The following is a 26886-nucleotide window of genomic DNA, read 5'->3' as shown; positions in this document are numbered from 1 at the left end:
TTTAACAACAGCATGGCATATACGAGGCATTTGTTCCATAAGGGATCTTTGTATGCAGATCCTCAAAAGTCAAAGAGTTAAAGTGAATGATACAAACTTTTGACTTTTGCAAATCTTCTCGACCCTAAAACTAAGCCCTTCTTTTCTTTTGCTGACATTTATTCAACAATGGTCTGGTAACATTAATGGACACCTCAAAGTAAACTGAGGAAAATGGTTCATATCGATAAAAGTAAAGTATGATCGTGCAGTAAATTCATCCCAAAATACACAGAACTCATGCTGGTTTTTGAGAAAGAACTGTGAACAGAAACTTAATTTGCCTCCAAACTTCGGGCCTGTAGTGCACCTCTGAGCACACGTCGAGACTCAAACTGGGGGTAATGTGGTCTTTAACTTTGTGCGAGGACGTCCATGTACAGAACCATCCAATAAAGAGAGTGATGGTGTTTATGGGCAAATTCCTGCCCTGGAGGGGGGCGCAACTGAGGTGTTAAACAGAGGAAGAGAAACAATTGGTCTGCGCTCCGTTCCTGTGTGAACTCTATGCCAACGCTGTAAAGCTGTGAGCCAGCCTGCAACGCTTTCCAGACTTTAGCTTCTCAGCAGAACCAGCAGCTCCATTAGCGCTAGTACGGGCTAAGTCTCTGCAGAGATCTTTGGTCGATTCATCTTTGGAGTCAGTGCGGTGACTTCCTGCTGGTGGAGGAGAAAGGTTTGCGCACTTATCAAGGATCGATATGCTCGTTGAAAGACGGCAGATAAGCTTCTGAATAAGTAACGTTTCCTGGTGGAGACGCCCACATTAAATATACATGGAGTCATCGCACTTGTAGGAAAATGAAATCATGCACCGGATCCGTTCGCAGATAAGATGGCAGCGATGCAAATAGGTGTGTTTGTTGGGCTGCCTAATGTTTTAATAAGTAGTTAAAGCAGATATCCTACTCTCACGTGGATTATACCAGCTGTCGTTAGCTATTTTAGTCTAATTTCTCTAATACATGCCACACAAATGCTAATAGTTTCAGGCTCTCCTTTGTCTAAAACTGACCTCTACAAACTCAAGGCCATATTTCCTCTTCAGCTGCTAAATGCTCGACTCATGTCTGTCCACTGATTGGTGCTCGATTTGTAGTGTGCAGTGGGTTTTTGGAGCTTTTTTTTTTTCTAATAACATTAATTTAATCCAGCTGCCAAAGGCTGAGAGGCTCCACAGCACTGAGGAAAATCACAGTGGTTTGTTCACTGTGAGTCCGTCAGAGCATTTTTAGGTTTATCTTTAGCTTTATAAGCAGTGAACATTTTGGTAAAGGTGTATTGGAGAACTTTAACCCTGGAGTTTTATGTACCGGGGGCCAGGTCATACTTTATGTTAAGTAAAAATGCAGCCTGTGCCCTTTTGCAAAGGTTGACAATCACTCGGTACCAGAAGCACTGCAGCTAAAGTGGATGTGGCATTTATTGTACTTCACTTCTATTGTATTAAATGTTGCGGAGCTGCAGTTAAAAAATATTGTCAGTGTTTAGCGATTGTTGTAAGGCTCTGTTCTCAAGTCCTGGTGATTAAGGCAAGGAAACAAAACCTCTTAAGTGATTCTTATCTACAGAACATAAAGTATTTCCCTTTATAGACCCCTTCATGGCCTACGCCACTGTGACATCACGGCGCCACCTGGAGGCAAAACAGAAGGAAGTTTTTCTTTCTGTATTTTTGGTGCCAAAACCAAAAAACAGCCACTGCCAGTCGTAGACAACTTTGCTTGAACACGATTAAAAGAAAGGATTGTTAAGTTAGTCGTTATTTAAAGGATTCTTGATACATGCTAATGCTAACCACGAGCTAACGCAACGTTAGCCGTATGTTTCAGGGGTGTCCAAGCAGAAGTTGTATTTACTACGTTACCCTCCGCAGTGGTTCCGCTTACTTCTTCTAATATCTTTGTTGGAGAGGCTTCACTTAATAAAGACAGACCAGAGTTCGTCCCCTCTGTGTCCTCCTTTGGTCAAATTGTCCATTCAGTGACTGAGAGTGTAGGGGTTGGTGAATCAGTCAGAATCTACTTTTTAAAATAACACTCATGGTGGTAGGGAGTGTATTAGTAGATTCTCTAAAAGACGCGTTTTCCTCATCCATTCTTGCCAAAACAGTCCATTGAAATAAGTTAACCAATGTTTAGAAGCTATAGTGTTTGAACTCTTTTGCCTCCAGCTAAGCCCCGCCCCTCAAAATACATCACACTGTTTACAAGCTGTGAGGGGATCTATAGTCACAGTTCTGCCACTGCTACTGACTAAATCTGGAATATTTTTGTTGGGTATTAAATAATGAAGGGGTTAGGCTGTGAATGCATTGTTTAAATTCTCCTTTATGGTGCTGGTCAGTGTTTTACGATTAAACTGTTGTGTCACATGAGAGCATTCAAAAGAAGCTCATAGGCATTAATGTATTAAAGAATAATTAATTCATATCTTCTTCCCTAAGAGATTGTGGAGTCACTGAGCAATGTAGATTATATTTTATTATGTTTAATTTTCGCACTGACACGCACTGCGCTTCATTTCATTGTACAATGACAATAAAGATATTCTTCTCTCAAATATTGGCAAAACACTCGCCATGTTCCCTGCTAACCAGTTTTGTCAGGTCTCCGCTCATCGTTTGACATTTGTTCGCTTCTTTTCTCACCTTCTGTTTGCCTGAGAACGCGTGGTAGTAACACGACACATAAGTCATGACGGCCTTCTCATCTGGCCTCAAGGTGCTAATGATATCTGCCCAGGGAACAGAGGAAGGGGGGAGAGAGGGGGGATGGGGGGGAGGGCAGAGAAGAGAGAAAAATGCACAAGAGTAAAAGAGTGCAGAGACAAAAGGGCCAGCAGGGGGCGCAACCACGAGTCGTCTCCAGTCTACCTGCACTTTTATTGTGTTTTAAGGGGGAATCTTCTTGGTTAATAATGAGATATTTTGAGTGTGGAGGTGGAGCATTGAAGAAATAATGTGCTATTTATTCTGAGCTTCAGCCGTATCTTATCTCACACCTCTCAGATCTATGATGCAATCCAGAGTCTGGCTGTAGTTGAACGTGTTTCAGAGAGGCAGACCACGCTCCTCCACTCTCTCCTGCTATAAACACAGACATTTTTGAGCCGAGTTGCTAAAACACAGCTGTGGTGAAACGATCCCTCTACTGCTGGGCCTCTCACACTGACCCTGCTCTTATATAACTTCTTCGTCTTCTTCTACTCCTTCTTCTTCCTGGAGGAGAGTCGGGCCACAGCTAAGAGCTCCGAAGGTAGCTGTCAAACTAGCCGACAATCTCTCATTATTTATCTAAGGAAAACTTCCTTACAGAGGAGAAGATAGACCGGAGCGAGGCGGCGTGCATCCGTTAAAATGAGCCGACTGCTCCGACTTTGAAGTGCTCGCTTTAATTTCATTCATTCCTCCACCCTCAGTTTAAGCTGTCACTCCGCAGCCTGAGCATAACCAGCCGTTTAAACCGTTACATCTCCCCCTCTGGACCTGATTTCAGGCTAATTTGTCTAAACCACTGCCCCTATCATCATCAATCACATTGGATCAACTCTGCCACACCTCCCACTCCACTCGCACCTTCTTTTCAAAAATGCTAATCAGAGGTGGATCCGAGGCCTTCGAGAGCCGTGACAGTCAGGTAAACTGGAGACACACTTATGCTCAAAGCCTCCAAGAACAGAGCGTTTTTATCCCATCATGCATTTGGTGGCGTGAACCATGCGGAAAGTAAAGGAGAGTGACCCCTGTAGGGAGCGTTGTGCGCTGCAGAGAGAGAAGGATAACGTTAGGAGAATCACCCGGTGGGAGGAAAAAAGGGGAGAGGAGGGCTGAGGAAGAGGAGTAGGAAGAGGAGGATGAGGGAGACGCTGCATCCGGGATACCTTCTGGGCGCCGGAGAAGGCATGGTAGAAGCTAGAGACGTAGGTCATGATCGCCTTCTCGTCCGGACGGGCAGTACCCACAATGTCTGCGGGGGAAGAGAGGATGTCAGAGGGGGAGGGGAGGGGGCGGAGTGTGGCGTGAGGAGGGAGGGAGGGGGCCGAGGTCGTTAAACAGTTAAATGAAGAAACAGGAAGTATAGCTCATCACATGAATAATATCCAGAGAGGAAAGAAAAACTGTCCAGATGTGAAGATTTAATTTGAAACCGCAGTCTGTTCTTAGAAGAATTTAATTTTTTGTTTTAATGCCAACAAATACCTACTGAGCAGAAACCAAACATGAAGCATGACGTGAAAAAGCTTCATTTATTTATACAGAAAGGACTGCGTGTTTATGCTCAGTAGAAAATAGTCTGCCTCTGTGTGCACAGCTGCATCAGAGAATGTAAAGCACTAAATCAGAATTCTATATCTTTTGGATGGTCTATTAAAAACTCATATAAAGTCAAAGCAGACCTTAGCAGCTCATGACTAATAAACCAATGGAGCCCCTCGATGCGTGTTCATGTTAAGTAATGTAGATGGGGAGTAAATTATGCAAATAATAACTGTCGAAAGATTACAGGTTGGGTTTTGTTGACCCCAAGCATTTGCAAAAGGTTCTCAGATGTCTGGACAGAAATATATTTTAGTTCTTTAAACACAGCAGAAAGTCGTCTCTTCACGTCATCGCTTCACTATTAGACTGCTCACCTTCTGCGTCCAACATCTTGGGAATGTCCAGGTACTTCTCTGCCACGTCGAAGGCTGTGTTCAGGTTGGTCATGGGGTCATCCTGTCAACGACAGAACCGAGGGAGCATGAGACTTAAGACTTCAACATGTTGCAGCAGCTGCACCGAAGGAATCGTCCAATGAATGTAAACGAAACCTGTACTTATAAATTCTGGATCTGGGAGACTTTTGTTATCGTCTAAGCTAAGCAAACAAATGTCTGGCTGGAGGAAGCAGAATCTATTTTCTCATCGAATGCTCTGCTAGAAAGCAAATAATTATTATAATTACAATAATTACAATAATTATTATCAAACTCTTATTTTAACTGCACGGAAAACAGACACAAACTAATTAGAAAATGTATCTCTCGTTCTATCTTTTGGGAATTTTTAACTGTCCAAATATTTGCGACAAAACAAATGACTGTACTGTTCATTTGTCCAATATGTGTCTACATTCAAGAGGTTTTGCAATTTGCAGTCAGATGTTTGGTATTCATCTGATTCACAAATTGCTTAACAGGAGACATCAACTTATCTAACAGAAAGAAAAAATAAATGACAGCATGGTTTCCGTTTTGTTTTTAGCTTCTTGTCCCAGTTTCAGAGTATTTGTCTTAATTTGGAAATAAGGGATTTGTAATTTGTAACTTTTTTTTTGTAATTTGTTCATTTCCACCATAATACGGAGACAATAACGTAGAGGCCTTCAAATATCTATGTGTAAAATGATGTGTGGGCAAAATGAATACGTGTAAAGGGAGGTTATTGTGAGTCCTGGTGTATTAAAAAGGACTTCAGTCTGGACTAACAGTGAAGAATTATATTTTAAAAATACAGTGACTTGTATCGTCTGTTGTTCGTGGTCTCACCTTGCGCAGTTTTCCATAGTCAATGAGCTCTGGACGGTGTCGATGAATGAGTGCGCAGAAACCCAAACCGTCTTTCCAGCTGAGGGAACAAGGAGGAGAGATTGTGATGCGGGTCAAAGAGAGGTGAAACATGAGGGAAAATAAAAAAAGGAATTTGACTTTCATCTTTAAGCAAAACCATTCTTCTCAGCCTGTCTCCTTAATTACATTCGTGCAACACATCATCCAAAGGTCTCCAAACAAAGCTCTTAGAAATTATGTTTTTTTCTTTTTCATCATGAAGTTTCATTTGACCTTCATTCTTACATAATAAAAGCATAAAATTATATATTACAGACGTATAATATAAGACAAGTTGCACAGTATGTCTAAAAGGAGACAGGGAGTCGGTTCTTTTTCTGCTCGTTCAAAGGAGAAACTGTTGGAAACTCTGGAGCTCTGGTGAAAAGTGAGCCGTCACATTATTTTCAAGGGCAGCACAGAAAAATGGGAAATTACACTGTGTTAGCATTTCAGGGATTCTGGAACATGTTCAGAGAGATAGAAACTCCTGCTCGGACACTTCTGTACACTGAACAGACGTTGCAACCCGGTACTGGTTTTCTCTAATTTTAACTAGAGTAATTTTCTTGGCAAGTGGTCGCACGAGACTCACTGACTAACAGATGTGATGTCTTTGCACTGAAGGCAGAAACCAGAAATACCACTTATTATTTATTTATTTACTTTCATGGTAGATTTAGTAATTTATATCTGTTTTTTCCACTTGGGGCAGCACAATATTCTGCATACATTAACATTATAAAGTTAATAAACTTAACTCGTTAGTAAACCTTAAATATTTCATTTATTTCTAAATGAGCATTTAAATAAGTCTGTGTTCTGGGCCGGTGGGTGAATTTGAGTCACATCTTTGAGCTCTGTTTTGGCCTCCACCATGTTCACCAGCTTTCACTTTCAGACCTTACTTGTCATCTTCTATGATTTTAAAGTTTCTCCAGCCTGTTAATATGTTCATTGGGAAAATATCAGCTCCTAATAACCACACAAACACTTGATGTGATCGTTTCTCTCTAGTATGTGTGTTTACCCCACAAACATCAGGTGACCTATTTTACTGTTTTTCCAAAACAAGCGTTGGGTCGCTCTTGCTCATCTCCTACTATTGAATGAATTCAATTTTGTCAACAAAGTTGGAGGGGGGGGAATGTTCTTCTTTCTTGATAATATTTCCAACGCTAATATATCAGCGATTGTGGGAGCGAGTTCCGGCGACACACCGGAAGTAGCACTGAGCCAGCGGGTAGCGAGTTAACGAGTTTCGTTTCTCGTAGCAGTTTGTTTGAACGTTTGACTGTTTTCCCAACGCCTGATTTCCGAACGATTTTTCAGTGTCTCAGTCTTAATCGAAATAATAAACGCGACCAGCCTCTTTTGCTACGTAGCCACTACTGATACGCCTCAAAGCTTTTAAGGTTGTTTACTGCCTCATCGACTGAAGCGACAAAGTTAAAAAAAAGTTGCTAAAATGCTACTGTATGTTATCTTTGACCACTTTTCACGTCATCCTCCCACCCCTCTATATTAATAGGCAGCGGGATTGTAACGTTGTCACGTTCGCTCATATAAAGTGGATTTATCACGAACAGTTAACATGTAAACAAATGCCAGTTCCGGGTCACACCGGAAGTCCCGCCCATAATTCACGCAAGGGCTGATGGGGACTAGTGGATAGTGAGTGATGTTACACGTAAACGCTTAAATGTTAACAAAGCGGTTTATTTATAGATCATGTAAATAGTGAAGTTCAGGCTGACGAATGTTAAAGTTTCCATGTAAACTTACTCAGTGATAAAAGCCCTGACGAGATGACAACAATAACAACAAGCAGCATTCTCATGTACATACAATCAATGTATTGTACAAGATGTTTATTTGGAAGCTCTGGATATTTTTAGCGTCTCCTTCTGCAGTTCTTTGATTAGTGGCCTCGGCTAAATGTAGCGCCATGAGATGGATCAGTGCAATCTCCATCTGGAGCTCTCTGCTCGCAAGGTAACAAATTAGTGAGATGGGTTATTTTAGTGCATTACCATCCATAAAAAGTAATGCACGCAAGGAGCTTTCACAAGGGCGCTCACAGCTTGTCATATCTGAATTAGCAGCACTTTAGTGCTCGAGGGAAAAAAAAATAAATCCTTGACTGAGGTGTTCAGCTATCATCTCTCCCAGAAAGAAAGACCACATCAAAAGCCTGGCCTGCGACAGTTCCTTTCCCCTGCCTCTCCATTCCCCGTCCCCTGAAATGACCTCCCCTCCACCACTATTCTTGCCTCGGCTTTCATCAATATCTGAGCATCACAGTGGGACTCTTTCAATAATTCAACACGCGTGGAGGCTTCCTGCGAGGGTGCGGATTCAGGAGTAACTGAACCTGTGCATGACACAAGGATACACAAGTATCTGTTTTTAATGTAGCAGATCTACACAAATGGGTATGAATGTAGTTGCTGATTTTTTGCTACTACCGGTCCTTCTCAGTGGGTCTGGTTCATGCCAACATGTCTGATGTCTGCTCTCGGTTAAGTCTGTTTGCTTTCAGGTCTGCTCTGTTCGCCTTCAGAACCGTTTGGGGCCCCTGCCGAGTCAGGAGCTATTTAGGGAATTTTGTTTTAATGCAATCCGGGTGTTCTCAAAATATAGTTTCTGATAAAATCTTAACAGAATCAGACAAGCTGAAAACTACAACTGAATTTGAAGCAGTGCCAGTTAGGACTCGCAGCAACTTCAACCCGAATTTTAGTTTTATTTGTTTTATTCAATCTGTGAAGATGTAAATGACTCCTTGTGGTTTATTTGGCAGTTGTAAAAAAAATCACATGTAGACACAATTTGAAGTTAATTTTATGGTGCATCTCAAAGTTATCCTTATTGCAACATGCAAGAACTGTGTTAGTGTTCACATCTGCGTAATATGTGGCTAGAGGTCTAGACTACAAGATAAGACACCTGTGTGTATATGTGTGCACACCTGTTATTAGTTTTTGTGTCTGCTTTCATTCTGATCCAGTCAAAACAAGTGTAATGTCTTACAACCCTTACGTTATAAGTCCCTGACGCACTAATGTTTTTTCTAATGCTCAAAAACATTGTTCTCAATGTCTGCAAAGAAAATAAATACTAGTCAAGACAAAATACGAGCAGGGAGTGGACAAAACCATATGCATTCTGTGGTCGGAACCTCTACTTGCAGTCTGAGTCAGATTTCATTTTGTTTTCATTAACTTTTATTTCAACTGTATCTTTTGTGTGTACTGAAGGACTTTTCTGCAGACTTCTTTGTGGGCTTTTAAAACTTTGACGGCTCTCAACAGAAGAGAAAATGAACTCAGATCATTTAGAATTGCAGCAAACACTAGAGACATTTAAGGAAAGATTAAGGTGAGGAAAGAAACCCCTCTTGCTTAGCTTAATTCAAATCCTGAAAACACAAAAGGACTATCTGGACTGAAAAGTTGCACTTGAACGCATTGCAAACACTTCAGACAATGGTCGGCATGTTCTGCACCTGCATGAAAAGAAGTGAATGAATTCCACAAAGCTGGAATGATAAGTCTGGATTCTGTCTCGTTTCTTGACTTCTGTGTGATCATTTAATAGTCACGCAAATTAGTGTCAGCAGGGTCAGTCTCGCAGACAACAATGCCAGCAGGTAGCAGTACCCTGTATTCATCATTCAAAGGGTGGAACCAGAAGAGCTACTATTAGCTTGGAAGCTAGGAAGCCCTACTATTAGTTAGGTGGCAGAGAAGCTAGGAAGAGCTACTATTAGCTGGGAGGCTAGGAAGCGCTACTATTAGCTGGGAGGCTAGGAAGCCCTACTATTAGTTAGGTGGCAGAGAAGCTAGGAAGAGCCACTATTAGCTGGGAGGCTAGGAAGCGCTACTATTAGCTGGGAGGCTAGGAAGCCCTACTATTAGTAAGGTGGCAGAGAAGCTAGGAAGAGCTACTATTAGCTGGGAGGCTAGGAAGCGCTACTATTATTTAGGTGGCAGGGACGCTAAGGAGAGCTACTATTAGCTGGGAAGCTAGGAAGCGCTACTATTAGCTGGGAGGCTAAGAAGCCCTACTATTAGTGAGGTGGCTAGGAAGCTAGGAAGAGGTACTATTAGCTGGAAGGCTAGGACGTCATACTATTAGCAAGGTGGCTAGGAAGCTAGGAAGAGATATTATTAGCTGGGAAGCGAGGAAGGGCTTCGCAGCTGGGAGGCAAGGAAGTCCTACTATTAGCAAGGTAGCTAGGAAGAGCTACTATTGGCTGGGAAGCTAGGAAGCCCTACTACTATTAGAGAGGTGGCTATGAAGCTAAGAAGGGCTACTATTAGCTGGCATGTTAGGAAGAGCTACAAACAGTCACACAGAGATGACCTCTCCCGAAACATGCTGATCAGTTGGACTACAGTTTATTCATTCTAGATGATTGGGTATATATAACCATTTTAGTATTTAAATATTCAGATGAGGCTAAGATAAAAATATAAAACAAAGAGGCTTCTATGTGCCCTCTGTACTTTATTGCGTGCTACTTTCATCATATCCGTTTCTGGGCTGGTTCCCTTAGATGATCCGCCAATTAGGGTGATTTCTCTCACCGGCTGTTTGAGGTCTGAATTCTGGTAACAGTGCAGGACACACACCACTGAAAACTAAGCTCATAGCCTCACAGGCTGACAGTTTGGTGTGTCAGAGCCTGGTTCGGATATAATTTGGCGGTTCGGCCGATTGTCAAGGCAAATTTTTTCCACGAAGGTTTTGACTTAATAAATCTGACTTTAGGTGAGATGTTGGCATCCTGTTCGTGAACACTTTTGGCCTTCATTTTCCACACTTGAAACCCAAATTTGAGTTCCATGACGGCTCAATTTATGGCTGCCCAATCTCACTGTATTAACTGAGACTGCGACTCGACATGTGAGTAAAATAACCTTTTCTGTTATTTATTACGCTTTCCTCTGTAAAGCCTTACCTGATGTGAAAGTTTTGGATGTTGACATTCTTGTAGGGTGCAGTCTTCCTCTGGCACCACAGCAGGAGACCCTCTTTGGCAGATGTCTCTGCGAAGTGGGAGAAAGGATCATTGTGAAGTTGGAGAAACTCTCAGGCTTTTGCTTTGACCGACTCTTGATTAATCCCTGTTTAGTGGCGGATTAAGTGGAGGTGAAGTGAATGGAAAGCATGTGTGACTGCTTGGATGTTCCATGCTCTCTTGTTTCCAGTGGATACCAAGAGGTGTTTGGCATTGTGTTGTTCTGACACCATAAAATAAAACCGTTGGCTGAACAAATCAAGGCTGATCACATCTGACGTTGAAAGTGGTCTGAACTGTAAACTCATTATATACATTAACCACGTATAGGAGCCTGTTGCAAACATGTCCAGCTTGATGGAAAAGGAGCAGTCTCTTACACATTCACATTCAAATTAACACGCATTAGCTCAAGTTTATATGTGGTATTGTGTAGTTTTTTTTTTAAGCTCGGCAAGATGCGTGACAGAGGTCTTAACGCTGAGACACTGTGTCAATGGAAAGCGTTTTCAATTGCAAATCGAGACACTGTGCAGGAATTCTTTTGAATAAAGCAATGAATAAAGCAAGTGTGTGCACATGTTCACACACACACACACGCAAACTACCTTCCACAGAAATGTCTTGGATGGCAAAGCGGAGGATTATGGTCCAGATCATTCCCAGGGTCATCTTAGCGTTGCCGTCTACGATCTCTGCAAGAAGGACAAAGCAAACACATTAAAGGATTTTTACTTATAAATTATATTTTTCCTATCTTGGCAGTCTAACATTTAATGCTCATCATTTGGTGAAAAATTACAGAGTTTTGCCCGTGCCACCTTTTAGATATGGCAATGGCAGTTGGTTTGTCCACCACTTTAACATGCACATTTGTTTTATTGTTTATTTATTTGTTTGTCATAGGGTATTCTTTCAATTTATAGTTGTATTCCTGCTCTCATTTGATCTCAGAGTCACCAAACATAGTTTTACTTTATGCCTACACTGACAATAAAATGTCTTATTTCTTTTTGCCAAACAGAAATTCATGTCAACCCTACTCAGTTGATGTAAATCCAATACGGCATTAGTAATTGGAGCAAATGTTTGCCAACATCCTTAGCTCTCAAATGATTAATTGTACTATTATGGGCTTTTTATACGTGCAAAATACCATATTTATTTCAGTTTTGCCCTCCTTTGACTTTAGTGCTATATTTAGCATGCTAGCATGGCGTTTGAGGTGAACATAATAACAGCATAACATCAGCATGTTTGCCTCGTCACTATGAGCAACTTAGCACGCTTAGCATTTAGCTCAAAGGAGTGCTGAACCAAACCACAGCATTAGTTACTCAAAGTCAAGTTATTCCCCATAATTACAGATATATAAACTTCACGGCGTATGACAACCCCAACCTCAGACCTTTAACTTAGACAAAGAAATGCTCGACAAAAATACCTTCACAAATGAGAAAACGCTGTAAGGATCTGTGTCACAGTGAAATTTAAGGTGATATTTAAACCAGATATCTGGAAAACATTTCATTCAAACTGATCAAAGTTAGATGACTTTTTGACATGAAAAATCATGGTTGTTGAACTTTTAAACTCCTTAGACCCGACGTCCTCATACGGGGACATTATGTTTTAGGTTTGTTGCAGCTTATTCTGTTTTATTTAGCCCTGTTGTCCTAGTAAGGACACTTTTGTCTGCCATGTACTGGTAGCGAAGGGTCAATACACTATTTTTATTTACGCTTATTATCTTTTCTAGTTTGATATTACATGCAAATTTAACAAATTCACAAGTACACGTTTGAGGATGTTGGGATTTCAGTGTTTCCAATTCTGCTTTTGCATTAAAATCAACTGTTTTATATTTTGGTTCACATTGGTGACTCAAATTGTAATATACAGTGAAATGATCCCTGTGTCCACATCATTTATTTCAAAAATAACTTCCAGTTCCAGTACTTCTTAGGTCCTATTAATCCCAAAGGTCCTATTAATCCTAAAAATCTTAATCTTAAAGAAATTAAGATGCATTCCAAACAAATGCTTGGGTCTCAGGAGTTTAACTAACTCTTGACGATGCATTTCCAGAGTTTAAATGTTACAAACTGTCAGCAAGAAAACTAAACTACAAGGCAAAAATAGAAGAATCATTAAACAGCTTTTTGGAAAAAAAAAAGAAGAAGCTGTATAAAGAGATTTCTGCTTTCAAGATGCATTGTAGTCCAGATAAAGACCAGATAATGGAGATAATGTCAACTCAACATCGCAACTCCATCTAAAGGATTTTCCACACAGTTTTCGTAGAGGGGCGGTGGAGGCAGTGAGTATGAAAGCCTTTATGAATGAAACATGTGATGATTCAATCGCCTGTTAAGCTGTCAATCAGTCGTGTGTGTGCAGCTGAAGGCTGTGAATGAACTGCTTGTGTCCGGTCCTCTCTGTGCTGTCGATAATGAAAATCCCCTTCAACGGCTCACCCTGTTTGCCGGCCTTCAATAATCATTTGTTTCTCCCTCTAATCCAATAAGGCTCAGGGCACGGCAGCCCCGCGGCCGCTTGACTGTGACGGACGAACTCGGACGGCGAGGTGTCGGTTAGATGTCCGTGAACGTAACGTGGTGTGAAAGATGGTTTTGGATTGAATTAAAGAGGGGCAGAGAGAGCCGAGCTCGCGGGGGTCACGCTGACATATGCAGATACATGTTGAGATTAGCTTTAATGAACATGACTGACCCATCTGGGGGAGGAACACAAATCCTGCTAATTCCATTTGAAACCCCCCTCACCCACAACCCCTGATGAGTCGTATAGACCTGAGCCTTTGACTGGTCCCACCACCACCACCACAGCTAACGTGGAGCAGGGCTATCGGCCGAGGAGGGGATTCCAGGCGGATAATCTGTCTGGAATGCTGGTCTGGCTTAGGAGCTTTTATACCAAACTCTGCACTGCAAAAAATAAATAAATAAATAAAAACTCACTAAAAAACTATTTTTAATCTAAATTTTATTCTTTGAGTAAAATTATATTAATAATTAATCTTAAAATATCAAAAACTCACTGGTTCCACTCTCTCGTCCGAATATTTGCTGGTTTTCTTTACCTTCGATAGTGAAGGATGGAATATTTTCAGTTTCTGGACCACTGCCTGGACTTAACAACTATATGAAAATATTTTTTTTTGTATATTTCTTAATATGACTGATCTGTTATTTAAGAAAATAATCATCAGTTGGATGTAGAAAGAGAAAAATCTGCTGCTGATTGTAGTGCATAAATCACCTGAACTTGTAACTTTAATATATTCTGTCCTTTGAGAAACAGACTTCTTTTAATAAACAAATATATATATATATATATCGTTAGTACAATCACTGCCGAACATCAAGTGCACTCCTTTAAAATTCCATTTTAAGATGAAATGCAAATATGAAATATTATCCTTAAGTATTACCCCCTTGAGGTTATTAGGGGTTTGAAAGATCCATCTTCAAGAATTTGTTACATGTCTTTTACGCTACTCTCATTTCCTGCCATCTCTCTATTTTTAGCTCTTTAATAAACACAGATTAATAAATTAATTCAACAAGGTCTTACAGTTTCCGTTACCATGTGGTATGAATACGTACCACATACTACAAGACTTTTCAAGAATTTGATAAAATAAAAACATTTAGGAAACCATTAATAAACAAAAATTGACTTAATAAGTCACATGTTCCTGAAAACCTACAGCTGTGAGAAAGCAGAGAGAAGCATCATGCAGAGGTAAAAATATATGAAAAATATATTGAATCATAATTTTATTGATGCGGTAAATTCAACACTGAATAGATGTGGATGTAAAAAACTAAAAAGGCTGAACACCAGGAGGTTAACTCTGGGAGAGGCCAATGTCCTGTGTGTTGACTAACAAAGAGTTCATATTCCTTAAAAGTAAGTCTATAAAAAAACGCCAAAGTAATGTCCTTCCTCTCTTTAAACGTCGTACTCATGCATACCGATTTCCGAAATTAGTCTTTAAATTTTCCGTTGTCATCCCAGTACAAGGTTGAACAGCATTAAGAACAGCTGTCTGCGGTCTTAATGGAGACCATTTCATCGGATCAAAGCGGATCCAACATGAGGTGTTGACGGCGAGGTCCGACTATGAATAACCTGGACCTGGTTTTTAAAAGTCACCTGTAAGTACTTTGAACAGCCTAATAAAATGTCTGTTCTTCTTCAACGTATTGGTCAGCCAGTCAGTATCTGTAAACCAAAACCATCTGCACAGGCTAGATGCCACGGGGGGGGAGTGAGCAGAAAAATATGTACACTGGCTGAACTAACCTTCCAAGAGACCTCAAATATTTTGATATTATTTAGTTGACACACATTTTCTCTCTGCAAACTTCCACGAGATGCCAAAGAGGTGAGTGGCCGGAGTAGATGAAGACAGATGGACGGATATTGAGAAAATGAGAGTGTGAGTCCAACAGTCAGGTGTTTACTCTGCTAAAGACTTGTTTACGCTCTGGTGGGAGGAGGACGGACATCCCCAAGTTATTTGTGCTGAACAACGAGCAGCCTCAGCCCCCGAGGGGATTGCTGATCCTAAGATCCACTCTAAGAAAATGCAATGCAAAGCACAACTTTCGCTGGAGCACTCAGGAATAAGGATCTCATTAAACAGCACAGCAGCCAGGAGCACTGCCATGGTAACGAGACGGAGAAGGAGGACCGAGGGAGGGATACATTATACACGACTATTAACAGCACACCAGTAGCTATTGACTCGGATTATGGGCTAATTAGAATCAATGGGTGACAATCGGACGTCTAAATAAACTTGGGAAAGGTCGTGTGGCTTTGTGGAAGGCGATTCTCGTAGAAATGTCACCATGAGAAAGAGAAGTGACATCACTCACCTTCTGCTCCAATAGAAACCAGCTTCACTCCTTTGCTAGCGATGAAGTCCAGAGCTTTGTTAACGTTGGAGATCTTGTGGACTCTCATTTTGCCTCTCTCTGGTTTAGCCAAGCGTTCGCCTGGACGGGAAAAAAAAAAAAAAAAAAAAACACATTACATACAAACTTATTGACTGAACTAATCTGAACTTTGAGGTGAGGTTATTGAGGCAACAGCTGCTGAAACAGCTGCTTGACATTTGATGCAAACAAGAGAGTTTACAACAAGCTACAACAAACAAACTGTGGTTCCTACCATCAAATTCACCATAATGATAGCGGGGTTAAAGGTGATGGCTAGGAGAGCTACATTCATCCATACACTATCAACACCTTTTTCTTGTTTGACTTTAAAACATCTTTTGGGACGGAGAATATACAAGAGGGTTAGCTTAGCTTAGCAAAAAGACTGTAAACCAAGGGTAAATCTAGCCTCACTCTGTCCTAATAGAATTAAAAGTGCTGATTAGAGTCTGATTTTATTTTCATTTGGACACACAAAGTTTTGGTTCAGTTATATTTCTGTTGTAGAAGAGGTTACAGACGTTAATGAAATTTGAATTATCTAGCTTAGTCCATCCATCATAGGAAAAGACATAATTGTGATAAGAATTTGTTAGTAGAATCACATTATAAGATTTAAATCAACTGCATGTCTGTACAGAAAAAAAAAAGGAGAAAGTTAGCTTAGCATAAAGACTAGAAAAGGGAAAAGCTAGCGTGACTCTGTCCTGTCAATCTTTACATGTTTTGTATTGAGTGAGTTTTTATTTATAATTGGACACAGATGAGTTCGAAATTTCCTCCCTCACATTTTTTTTTACCATTTTTTCAAAAAAAGTTCAGTTATATTTCTCTCCTGGAAGAGGTTACAACTTCCAAGCAAACATGAAAAAGCTAGCTTACTCAAGCCATCACATGAAGAGCTAAGACTGTTGGCTAACAGCTAGCAGACAGATAAAATCAAGACAACCTTTCATAGTATGTCATAGTATGAAGTGTGAGACCTGAGGTCGGTGCAAAAACTTTCCAAAGAGGGCGGTTAAGATCTAAATGAGTCATTTCTTTCACCTCCACAGCTCTGGTTTTTATCTGCCCAGTCACACTTGAACAGTGTTGAAATTCAGTGACAACTCATACATTGCATAAAATAATGATGTTTTACCTTGTGTTCATTCACTCAAGTTAAGGGAAATTAATTATTAAAGGAAATATTTCCTTTAATGTCCAACTATTTCTACAGGTTCAAAATCAATGTGTGCTGTGTTCACCCAGGTGATCCTGTTGCGTAAAGGCCTCTTTCCTTTACCTGAGATGACCTCCAGGAGCAGCATTAGTTTCAGTCCATCCCGGAAGTCCTCCTCGATGTTCTCAATCTGTGTGCCCGCTTTCCTCAGGTGAGAGTTACACCAAGCTGTAAATGTCTAGAGAGACAAAGAAGAACAAAAGAACATTAGTTGATACATGCACAGACATGTAATGTAATGTCTTGACGGATGCTTTGCTCAAATTACCAGCAAAAAAAACAAAAAAAAAACATTTTCCGTCGTACTTTTGCACTTTAGCATGCTAACATTTGCTAATAAGCAGATAACAGACTTCGGCCCAAGGGGAATCTTGTCAGTTTCTCAAGTATTTAATCATTAAACAGACAAATTAGACTTGTACTGAATCAAAACTAAGAGAATTATCATTAGGATTCATCCTCTGGGAACCACGACTGTCTTAAGGTTTCATACAGACATTCAGTCTGAACTATAGGTACCAGGTAGGCGGCTTCCATATGACGTCATGGTGTAGGGGATGGTGACGTTGCGTTCCATAATTGGTTGGTTGATTTAATCTATTTGAGGATAAAACTTCTTAAATCATTTTGCGCCTACTATACAAATGAATGGATTGAGCTCATCATATATTTTTTTTGTGTAAAAACTTTAGCGCCATCTCTTCCAAACATATTGTGAAAAATTAATTAAACCCATGTTGTCTAACCACAAACTGGCCTCGCAAACGTAGCCGAACATATAGACCGAACATAAAGTTGACGTCATTGGGAAGCGCCGGATAATCACCCGAGCAGATCTGGTACCTACACCAGCACTGCCATCTCCAAAGCCATGCTGCTAGCTAAAATCTCATCAGTGACCCAAATATCCAATCACTACCGGCTGTATACTTCCTGTGATAGAGGTGTGAGGGAGTTTACCTACAAGGACCAATAAAATGGAACACTGGAACCTTAAAAATTATATGTCCATGAATCTGTTGGCTCATGAATATGTTGCCTGTTGGGTGGCCTGTTGGTTTATTCACAGACTCCCACCCTTCCGCCGTTCCTTGTCAAACTAACAAGCTTCAGTTCTGCTCTTTCTTCGTTAAACCACAACACACTGGAGCATTGTGTACTGTATACAGTAGGTGTAGCGGGATGTGGATTCTCCGGCATTGCTGGCATGCAAACGTGCTAACGGAAAACATCTGGAGCGGGATTTCTACCGCCCAACAGGAGCTGGCATGAAGACTGAGCCCGCCACGCACCCTGCTGCGAACGCCTCTTTATGAGTTCCCGGGTTAATTACACCCAAGGCCCAAACATCAGGCACCATGTTTTCACCAGAGAGCTGAAAGAGGACCTGCAGGAGCAGTGCCAGGCGTTTATGAAAGCCAGCACTGTCTTTGACTGGCCTGCCTTCCAGTGTTGGGGAACAAAAGCCACTTAAAAGTCACTGCCGAGCTGGTTCGGAGCACTTGTGGAACTTCCGCAATGAGATCACTCTCAAAATGGAGTGGCGTGAGGTTTACGGGACTATCAATAAAGTGGTGTATGGAAGATCTGGGTTTCAGATGTGTGCGTGTCTGCTGGCATGTGGCGGAGCCTCAACCGTCGAAATAGCTGAAGGAAACTCTGTGGATACTGTAGAGGTTGTCGAGGGAAAAGGACAGATTATATGGTGTTTTATCTCCAAGGGCAGAGCTGACAAAAAAAGACCAGCAAGGAAGATTTATGTTCCTACAGCAGGCCCACGCCCTCTGTCCCTAAGAAACTGTATTTCTGCTTAGTTACTCTTGATTTAAGTTTTAACAGGCCCTAACGTATTCCAAATCATCCTGATCAATAGACCCTTGAGAGGCTTGCCAAAGAGTTTAAACTGTTGATGCAGAGCTGTGGTGTCAGAACCTAGCTGGAATAGTGTATCATTTAATCAAAGGTTAAAATAAGGGTGTTTGCTGGCTCTACAGATTCATAGTCTTACAATGTTCTGTTTATTTTCCGTGTAGGACATTGTTCTTGACAGGTTTCCTTTCCTTTCCTGTTTTTAATTCAGTTCTACATGACCAAAGATTTTCCCATCCATGTGGCAGCAGCTTTGACATTCAGTATACTGATGTTCCACAAATGTAGGATAAAGTGGAAAAGGGCAAACAAGTACATGTTTTAAGTAGATAAAATATGCACATTTTTATTAAACTTTCTGTAAAACTCCTGCTTAGTGCAGCGTTAACAGGACGAGAAAGCCGAAAATGTCAAAATGCTCTGAGCCAACCTTCAAAGACCACGGTTGTTAAACGACTAAAAGTTCACAGGAGGAATGTTCGCTTGTTAAATGCTCTGGAAAGAAGGGTACGTTTGCTGCTCTGGGTTGGGCAAAAGGCCTCCTCCTGATAAGAATTAGCCTGAACTCCGGCAGCTCCTCTGACTCTCCGGGGCACTGTGGGTTTTGGCAGCAGCTTTCGGTCCAGGCTGGCAGCCACCTGCACTGTCACATGACCACCTGGCTGTGTTATGGACAACACTCTTAGGGCCTTCAGGTGTTCTGAGGCTCTCGGCAGGGCTCTGAGTTACTGGTCCACCGGTCACCGTGGTAGATTAGTGTATGAGCAGACGGCCAAATAAATTTAGTAAATCACATTCACTATTACACAGGATAAGACAATCCCTTGTGCCACGATCTGAGGCAAAACACATTTAGAAGCCTAGTCTGACTGAACTAGCAGTCAGCTACCAACTAGAAACCAACAGGAAGACACCAGCTAACTAGCCTAGCCAACAGCAGCAGGTAAGAAGTGATGGGACATGCAACTACACTTCAACCATCAATCTCTGCCAAGAAGAAACGTGTGCCTTATGTGGAAAACAGATTTAAATGCTAGAAAACCTTGGTTAAAGCTAGTGAAAGGAATTTTTTTCTTTTGTTAAGTTGTACTTGAAGCAGTATTAAGAGATTTGCCGCCTTCAGATTTGGTTGTGTTTGTCTTGTTTGCAAGAAAAGTCTGCATGCATTGTGGTATTCATGAACTCATTGGTGGACATTTTCTGTAAGGTCCTAGTTTATAAGGTTTGATGTGTTTTTGAACATTTTCAGAGGTGGTGGAGGGAGATGCTACGTTATATATTGTAGTGGTCTTTTATAAAATGTTGCTATTCCAAACAACCTTCTCCTGGCATTTGCATTTCCTACATTAAGATACATCTTTGTTAGCTGTAGTGGCTCCAAGACAACCTCATAGGGCTTCCCCACTGCAGCATACATCACAAACGCTAAGTATTGTGGGATATGTGGGAGATGGACGGCGAGAGGCACTTTTCTTATTCATTTCATTAATTTAACATGCACCCACACACAGTATGCCGATCTGTAGCCAGGATAGATTAGTGGTCACATTGCAAATATCTGGGAGCTCACTGAGCGGTCGCTAGCATTTCTGCTTTTCTACACAAATCACACCCACTTCCAATTTCTGACAAATCACAGTATAGTTATCAGACACAATACGAGTCTTTGACAGACAGGTCGACCTGTGAGACAGGCCCCGCCCACTTCTACTATCACTGTCAACCAACCCCTCCTTACTTATCTCACTTTCTTCCCGTGAGAAACTACAATAAGCTACCTCAGCGCCTCCAGGCTAGCTCGGATATCTGCTTAAAGGCGAGTTGTCATTCGGTTACACTGAGTAACACACTCGGTTACTCAGTGTTATTACCTCTGTCTAGCCTCTGTCCTCTTTGGCTAACGTGTCAAGACAAGCTCATTCGGTCTTGGTTTGGCTAGCATTAGCTCATCGTCTAAATCCAATCAGGATAAGCTATCGCGTTGTGGCGGGTTACCTTGGTCAAGTCCAGCTAGGTGCAAGAACAAACTTCTCGTGGTGTATGTAGCAGCCTCTACCAAGCAGGATTTTATGGCTGAAGTTATCACTTGAAGGCCAGTGGCATTCTATGACGTAACTATGAGTTCACAACTCGGCCCATTTGAAGAGAAACATTGTGCTTTAGTCGCTAGCTTAGCCAACTAAGCCTCGCTGACTGCACATCAAAAGTTGCTTCCTCAGAGTTTGAAGACTCAATGACAAAAATTACAAAAACAGGCGGCAGGCTGGATTTCTGGTGACGTCATCCACATTTAACTGGAACTGGTGAAACAAACTCATGTGAGTAGTTGACACATCAAGTCTGTCGTGATATCGCCGGCTCCCATTGAGGATGAATTGCCGCTAGTGTGAACGCAGCATTAGCCTCAACAGTTGCCTAGCACCAGTGTTTTCAAAACTTTTCAAAACTTTCACAACATTTTATGTTACAACTTGAGCATGCAACATTTTGTGTACATGACTTCCGGCGTGGTAACCACAGACACACAAATTTAATTTGTCTAGAAGACATTTCATATTAAAGTGAAAATAAAGTCTGTTCTGCAGCCATAAATGTCGAGGATGTGGATGGCGTGCTTTTAACTTCAATATGACTCAAACGGCGTAGAAGACATTGGCAGTGCACCACACCATAATTAATTACTAGGGTGGACTGCTGAAACACATCCTCTGACAGTTTTTAATCAGTGAGAGTGCAGACGTTGGATTTCCCTATGCAGAAAACCTACTCTATGTATTTATAGTTCGAGGAGGTGGCAGGATGAGCAGCATCATCATAAACGATGTTATGAATGAGTACCACTTGTGCAACATATCATCCTTGGATAGTTTAGTTAGTCCCAGTTATTTCTGACATTGATGCAAACCAGTAGGTCCTCTCCAAGTTGACTTTACACTTGTACTTTCTCTACTTAAAAAAAACCCAAAACTGTTGTGTAAAGAGTGGGAGCGGTGTGTGCACACATTCCCTGTCATCCTACTTCTGTCGTTACCGAGGCTGCAGTTCGCGGAGCAATTAGCCTCCGTGTCTCCTACACTGTCAGGTTCTCTCGCTATAATTGTGGAAAAGTGGGTGAAAATGGCAGGTCTCCTGGGCAATTTCCAGACGCTAAACATTTATCTGTGCCACCGTTTTTGGATCAGTGACAACGCGATGAGCTAACAGCTAGTTACCCGCGGCAATACAGCAAAAACTCACCGTGAAACACCAACACAGAATCCTAGATGTAATTCCTATTACAGGCGGCAGCTAATGCCATAAATAAACTGTCTTCTGGATGAACCCAGAGTGTGTGTACACTACTCTGCTGCTGTGTGTTTCATATGATGCCTGTGCACTCCATGTGTGATTGTGTTGTCCTCGTGCAGTATGTGCTGTGAATCTCTGTAAGCTGTTAACATGTCTGCTCCACAGCCCTGCCAGGGAAAATCAGTCTCATTACTGCAGCTTAAAACGCAGTCTGTCTCAGCCTCTGCAAAGTGTCGTGTAACAGCAGCAAAAGCGAAAGCACGACTGACGGACCAGTCGTATCTGTGGGAGGAACCGGAGGATCGTAAATTTCTAAGCCTCCCCCTCCTTCCCTCGGTCCTCTTCCTCTCGCTGGTCTCAGCCTCCCAGCACTGAGGCGAGCTGTAAAAACACAGGGGGTCACGAGCGGGAGGAATCTGCCCCGCATCAACTTTGGGGGAAAGTTGCCAGTCAGCATCATTACATGCAACATTTTTCCCATGACAACCATTGACGGTACAACTCAGCGGGCGGCACCACCAGAGGCTGCCGGGCCACTCCCAGTGGTGTTGACTGTGAAGACAAACGATTTAACTCGTGTTTTACTGCAGGAAGCCTCGAAGCTAGTCCCCTGTCTGAAGCAACCAGTCCATTAGCTTAGCACGTAGCGTTTCACTCAACCCCAATAAAAACCACATCTTAAAGCGGATTTAGCTCATTGTTTTTGACTGAATGTTCTCAACCCAGCTGCAGAGAGAGTAGGTTCATATTTAGCATTTAAGAGACGTGACAAAAAAAATCTTGTCATCTCGCCCTCAGTGAGAAAACAAATAAGCCAATTGTCAAGCCGCCTTCATGGATCTGCATTAGATCTACACCGTAGGTCCTACGCGCTGTAGCTTGACGTGCACCTCCCCAGAAATCTAACTACATGTTGCAGCGATGCAGACCACAATAGCTGTAATTGGTTCCGAAAATGCATTTCCAAGTCCTCGTCTTTTAGCGGCCTCATGGAAAATTCTCCCTCACACGCGACGTCTACTGTCGACATCTCCTCTCTTTTCAACGGCGCAGTGATTTTGGTAAAAGTATTAACTCGAACGTGATCCAACAACCAGTCGGTTCCAAACTTTATTATTTTAAGTGCGCAGGAAAACTCAACAGAGTGGATTAGCTGCTGACTAGAGGTTTAGCGGCACCAGTATACACCAGTCAGCCAGAACATTAGAACCACTGACAGGAGAAGTAAATAACCATCATGTGGCAATTCAATGTTCTACTTGGAAACTTTTGCACCTGACATTTGTGTGGATGTTTCTTAGACATGTAGCACCCACCTAGACCAGACCAAGCCCCCCACCCCATAGCAATGACACATAAAAACACTTTAGGGACAATTAAAAAAGAAGAACAGCATAAGGTGTTGACCTGACCTCCAAATTCACTAGATCCCAAACTGATCAAGTATCTGTGGGATGATCCACCATAGAGACCCCTCCCTTCCACCCATAGGACCCAAAGACCCCCCCCCATCCTGTTTCCAGATACCCTCAGAAGACCCATGTCCATTCTCTGATGACTCACTGAACTGTTTTGGAGGCACAAGGGAGACACTATATTCGGAAGATGGTCATAATGTTATGGTTGATCGGTGCACATGCAGAAGTCAAAGTACTAGGTTTTTTCCAGCGCCTCCTTTCAATCGTGTTGCACAATCATCGTGAGAGGATGGATTTTCTTCAGTTCTCATGGGGCTACATCACTTTTTAGGAAGTTTGTTCAATTTCTGCCACAGGTTTAAATGAAGACTGACACAGTTGGTTGAAACCCTTGGAATATCTAGTCTGGACAAGGCCTTGAAATTACAGAAGGAACGGTTTTGTGTTTCTGCTGAGCTAGTTGAGTCATGAGGAATCCACTGTTGCGTGAATAAACAATTAAAAAGAGCTTTGCCTTTTACTTTTTTTACCCAACGCTTTTGCAGAGTTAATTGTCTCGCAGTAACCCCGTCTCACATTATCCTCTTCCTAGAAAACTCCGCTATCTGCCTTTGCTGCTGTTCCTCTCCACACCTCCTAGTCGCCCCCCCCTCCCTCCTCCTCGTCCACTCTCCCCCTCCTTCCCACTCCATTAATCAGCCTCAGTTAGGAAAATATTTCCTGCTGCTCTGCCAGTTCCATATTAGTACAATCGTTTTGCAGAAACAAGCCAGCTCATGAGTGCGAGCCCCTGCCATATCCGAACACACAGGCGAGGCGGACAAGTTTAGCGGGGAGAGGAAAGGCAGACGTTGCTGGCAGAGCGTCTCGCACAGGAAGGCGGTTTTCAACAGTTTCTCAAGCCCGAGCCTCCAGCTCCAGGGCCTCTCGTGTCCCAACGATACCCCAGGAACAAGCAGATAAATTGCAAGAAAAGCGTCAAGAAGAATAACTTTCCAGTTTCTCCTCAAAAAATGTTGAACTTTGACGGCAGTAAGAAACCACAGGGGGAATGAAAGGAGGGGACCATTTCTTTTTATAATCGAATCAACAACGTGGAAACAGAATGAAAAGTGCCTGGATGAGCTGAAATGAGGGGGGGAAATGGGCCTCTGCACATCCCTGGGAGGTAGAAGTGTCATTTCTCTGCTGTTAAGTCTATTTCTGTGGCCTTCGCTTCACTCGTCGGGGCCAGAAAATGTTGGTGGAAAGAGTTTCTCGCGCCAGGAAAACAGAGCTTCTAACATCTACACGGCACCTTCCTCCCTCTCAGACTCCCAGATGATTTCCTGACGTGTGATGGATCGGGCCGACCGAGGGTGAGCTCCGATTTAAAATAGGAGGAAGAGTCGAGGGAGCAGCTCGAGGGCGTGTCTGCGATGAGTGATAAGAAAGACTTAATTCTTCTCAGAAAGCTCTGGAGAACGTCAGTCACGTCCTGACTTGTTTTCAAGTGTCGATGGCGAACAAGAAAAGGCACAGAGTTGTGTGCAGATTCTCTCATGATCAGTTTTCCCACTGAGTTCTGCTGCGATGGTGTTGGTGGTGACCGACAACAAACAAGCCACCATGACCTTACTGACCTTTGAGGAAACAAAGGGGCCAGAAAGTCAAAAATGCAGGAAGTTATCGTAGCTTCTTATTTAAAGCTGCAGCAGGCAATGATCTTTTTAGTGTCACTGACCGACCTCCCAAAAAAACAAAAAAATATTCAGACCAGACTAGTCTGAGAGGAAACTCTTTGATTTGGTTTCAGGCTTCAGAAGATCTCAACCGTGACTGTTGTAGAAACACAGATACATGTGAACGTAGCTGCAGACGGTTTAAAAGGCTGATTCAGTGCAGGATAATCCAAAACCAGGAGACGCTGATTTATCAAATAAAGAGTCTGACAGTAAATGTAATGTTGACGAAGCATTTTGGGGATAGATACTGACTTCTTCTGCACAGAGGTAAGACGCCAACTTCTAGGTTCAATGTAGCTAAAAGATTCTGTGATGGAGATACGACTGAACTGGGGCCGGATTTTCTTTACAGGAAGAGTATTAGGGCCATCCATGAAAAAAAAATAGAGCAGATAGATTGTTTTTTCATCATACACTTTGAGAAACAAAATTTGGAGGAAAAAAGTCAAAATTTTGAGAAAAATCTCAAAATACATTGTCATAAACTACACAGAAGATAAAGTAGTCCCAGTACTGTATGCGTGTGGTCCTGCCGATACTCCGCAGAAGAGTATTGAAGCTTAATTAATAGTTAATATAAAGTTCATTTTAATTTTTCCAGTTATATTGCTCCCGTCTGTGCCCGGCTTCAGGAAACATGGATGGCCCTAATACTCTGCTGTAGGATTTGGACTGGAAAAAAAATTGTCATATTGATTTTGGAGTTTCAAACCATCAATATACATGTAACATTTTGTCATAGAGCACATTGTTGAAAGTCATAAATGAACAGTCTATGAATCTAGCAGGTGGCAATTGAGCTAAAAAAACGTGCTTTGGCAAACATGTTAACTTCAAGAAACTTTTTTAATATAAAACCAGATGTGGGAACAAACTGATGAATCTGATTAAAATAATTTGTTTTGATGACATTAACCCTCATGAAACAGGAGCAAAAAGAGCTTTTTAAGCAAATTAATTAAGTTTGCACAAAGCCGTTATTTCTGACAATCTGGATGAACTTTAATATTTTAAATTATGCTGTTTGGTACAGTGAGAAAACTGGAAAAACAACTTCTAATTCAGGGTCAGAATCACAGGCTACAGATATGATGATTAGAATTTTGTTGTGTTGATGTGTTGCCAACTGCATGCTGCAATAGAAATTGGTATAGAGGCAGAGTCTTACCAACTTTCTAAATATATTATGTGTATGTGACAAAGTGTTGGACTTTCTGCTTCGCTTCATGCACACGCGTTCATTCATTCCAACCTCCACGTTTCTTTCATTCTTTTTCATGTGACACCTGTGACAGAAGCAGAAGACGCAACGACACAAAGAGGAGCAGAATATTTCTGGAGACGGCTTCCGGCGACAGTTTGGTCAAAAAACCCTCAAAACATAAACAGAACTTAAAGAGCAGGAGCTGAACCGGTTTCCCTGAGCTATTCTGACAGCGCCGTGTGCTGATGTTGGCCTCAGATGTAGGCTATAGGTTACATCCTAAAAGTAAATGTCATCCAAAAAAATGGCAAAAAAGAACTGACAGTGAAGGTCTGGCAGAGGGAACAGGATGAGATTCGGATTACTGCTGCGTTCGGGCGGGAAGTACATCGGTGGTGGAAGAGAGCCTTGCAGGACGAGCCAAGCTGCTGTCTGGGCTCTCTGCAGACTAGTGCACTGTGGCTCCTTGCATCTGGCAGGCAGAGGGCTTAGGAACACAAAATCCATCTCGGCAACTGAAGTGATGGCAGGGAG

The 26886-nt window shown here is 42.0% G+C and overlaps 1 protein-coding gene across 4 annotated transcripts in view; it reads right to left on the bottom strand.

Moving 5' to 3' along the window:
• Positions 1-26886, bottom strand: part of actn1 (actinin, alpha 1) — a 60003-nt gene that overhangs the window by 14681 nt on the left and 18436 nt on the right. For 2 of the 4 annotated variants that reach the window (XM_047610748.1, XM_047610750.1), the window contains exons 2-8: positions 16913-17027; positions 15565-15684; positions 11263-11349; positions 10595-10682; positions 5569-5647; positions 4675-4756; positions 3922-4007 (exon numbers count right to left, since the gene is read on the bottom strand). In XM_047610748.1, coding sequence (XP_047466704.1) covers positions 3922-4007; positions 4675-4756; positions 5569-5647; positions 10595-10682; positions 11263-11349; positions 15565-15684; positions 16913-17027 — 657 coding nt within the window. Of the gene's footprint in view, positions 1-2689; positions 2776-3921; positions 4008-4674; positions 4757-5568; positions 5648-10594; positions 10683-11262; positions 11350-15564; positions 15685-16912; positions 17028-26886 lie in introns of all 4 variants that reach the window. The other 2 variants (XM_047610749.1, XM_047610751.1) reach the window with 1 other exon arrangement.

The sequence above is a fragment of the Mugil cephalus genome, chromosome 17 (genome assembly GCF_022458985.1).
Source record: "Mugil cephalus isolate CIBA_MC_2020 chromosome 17, CIBA_Mcephalus_1.1, whole genome shotgun sequence".
Lineage (NCBI taxonomy): Eukaryota > Metazoa > Chordata > Actinopteri > Mugiliformes > Mugilidae > Mugil > Mugil cephalus.
Note: the sequence above shows the minus strand (reverse complement) of the source record. Positions and strands in the feature narration are given on the sequence as shown.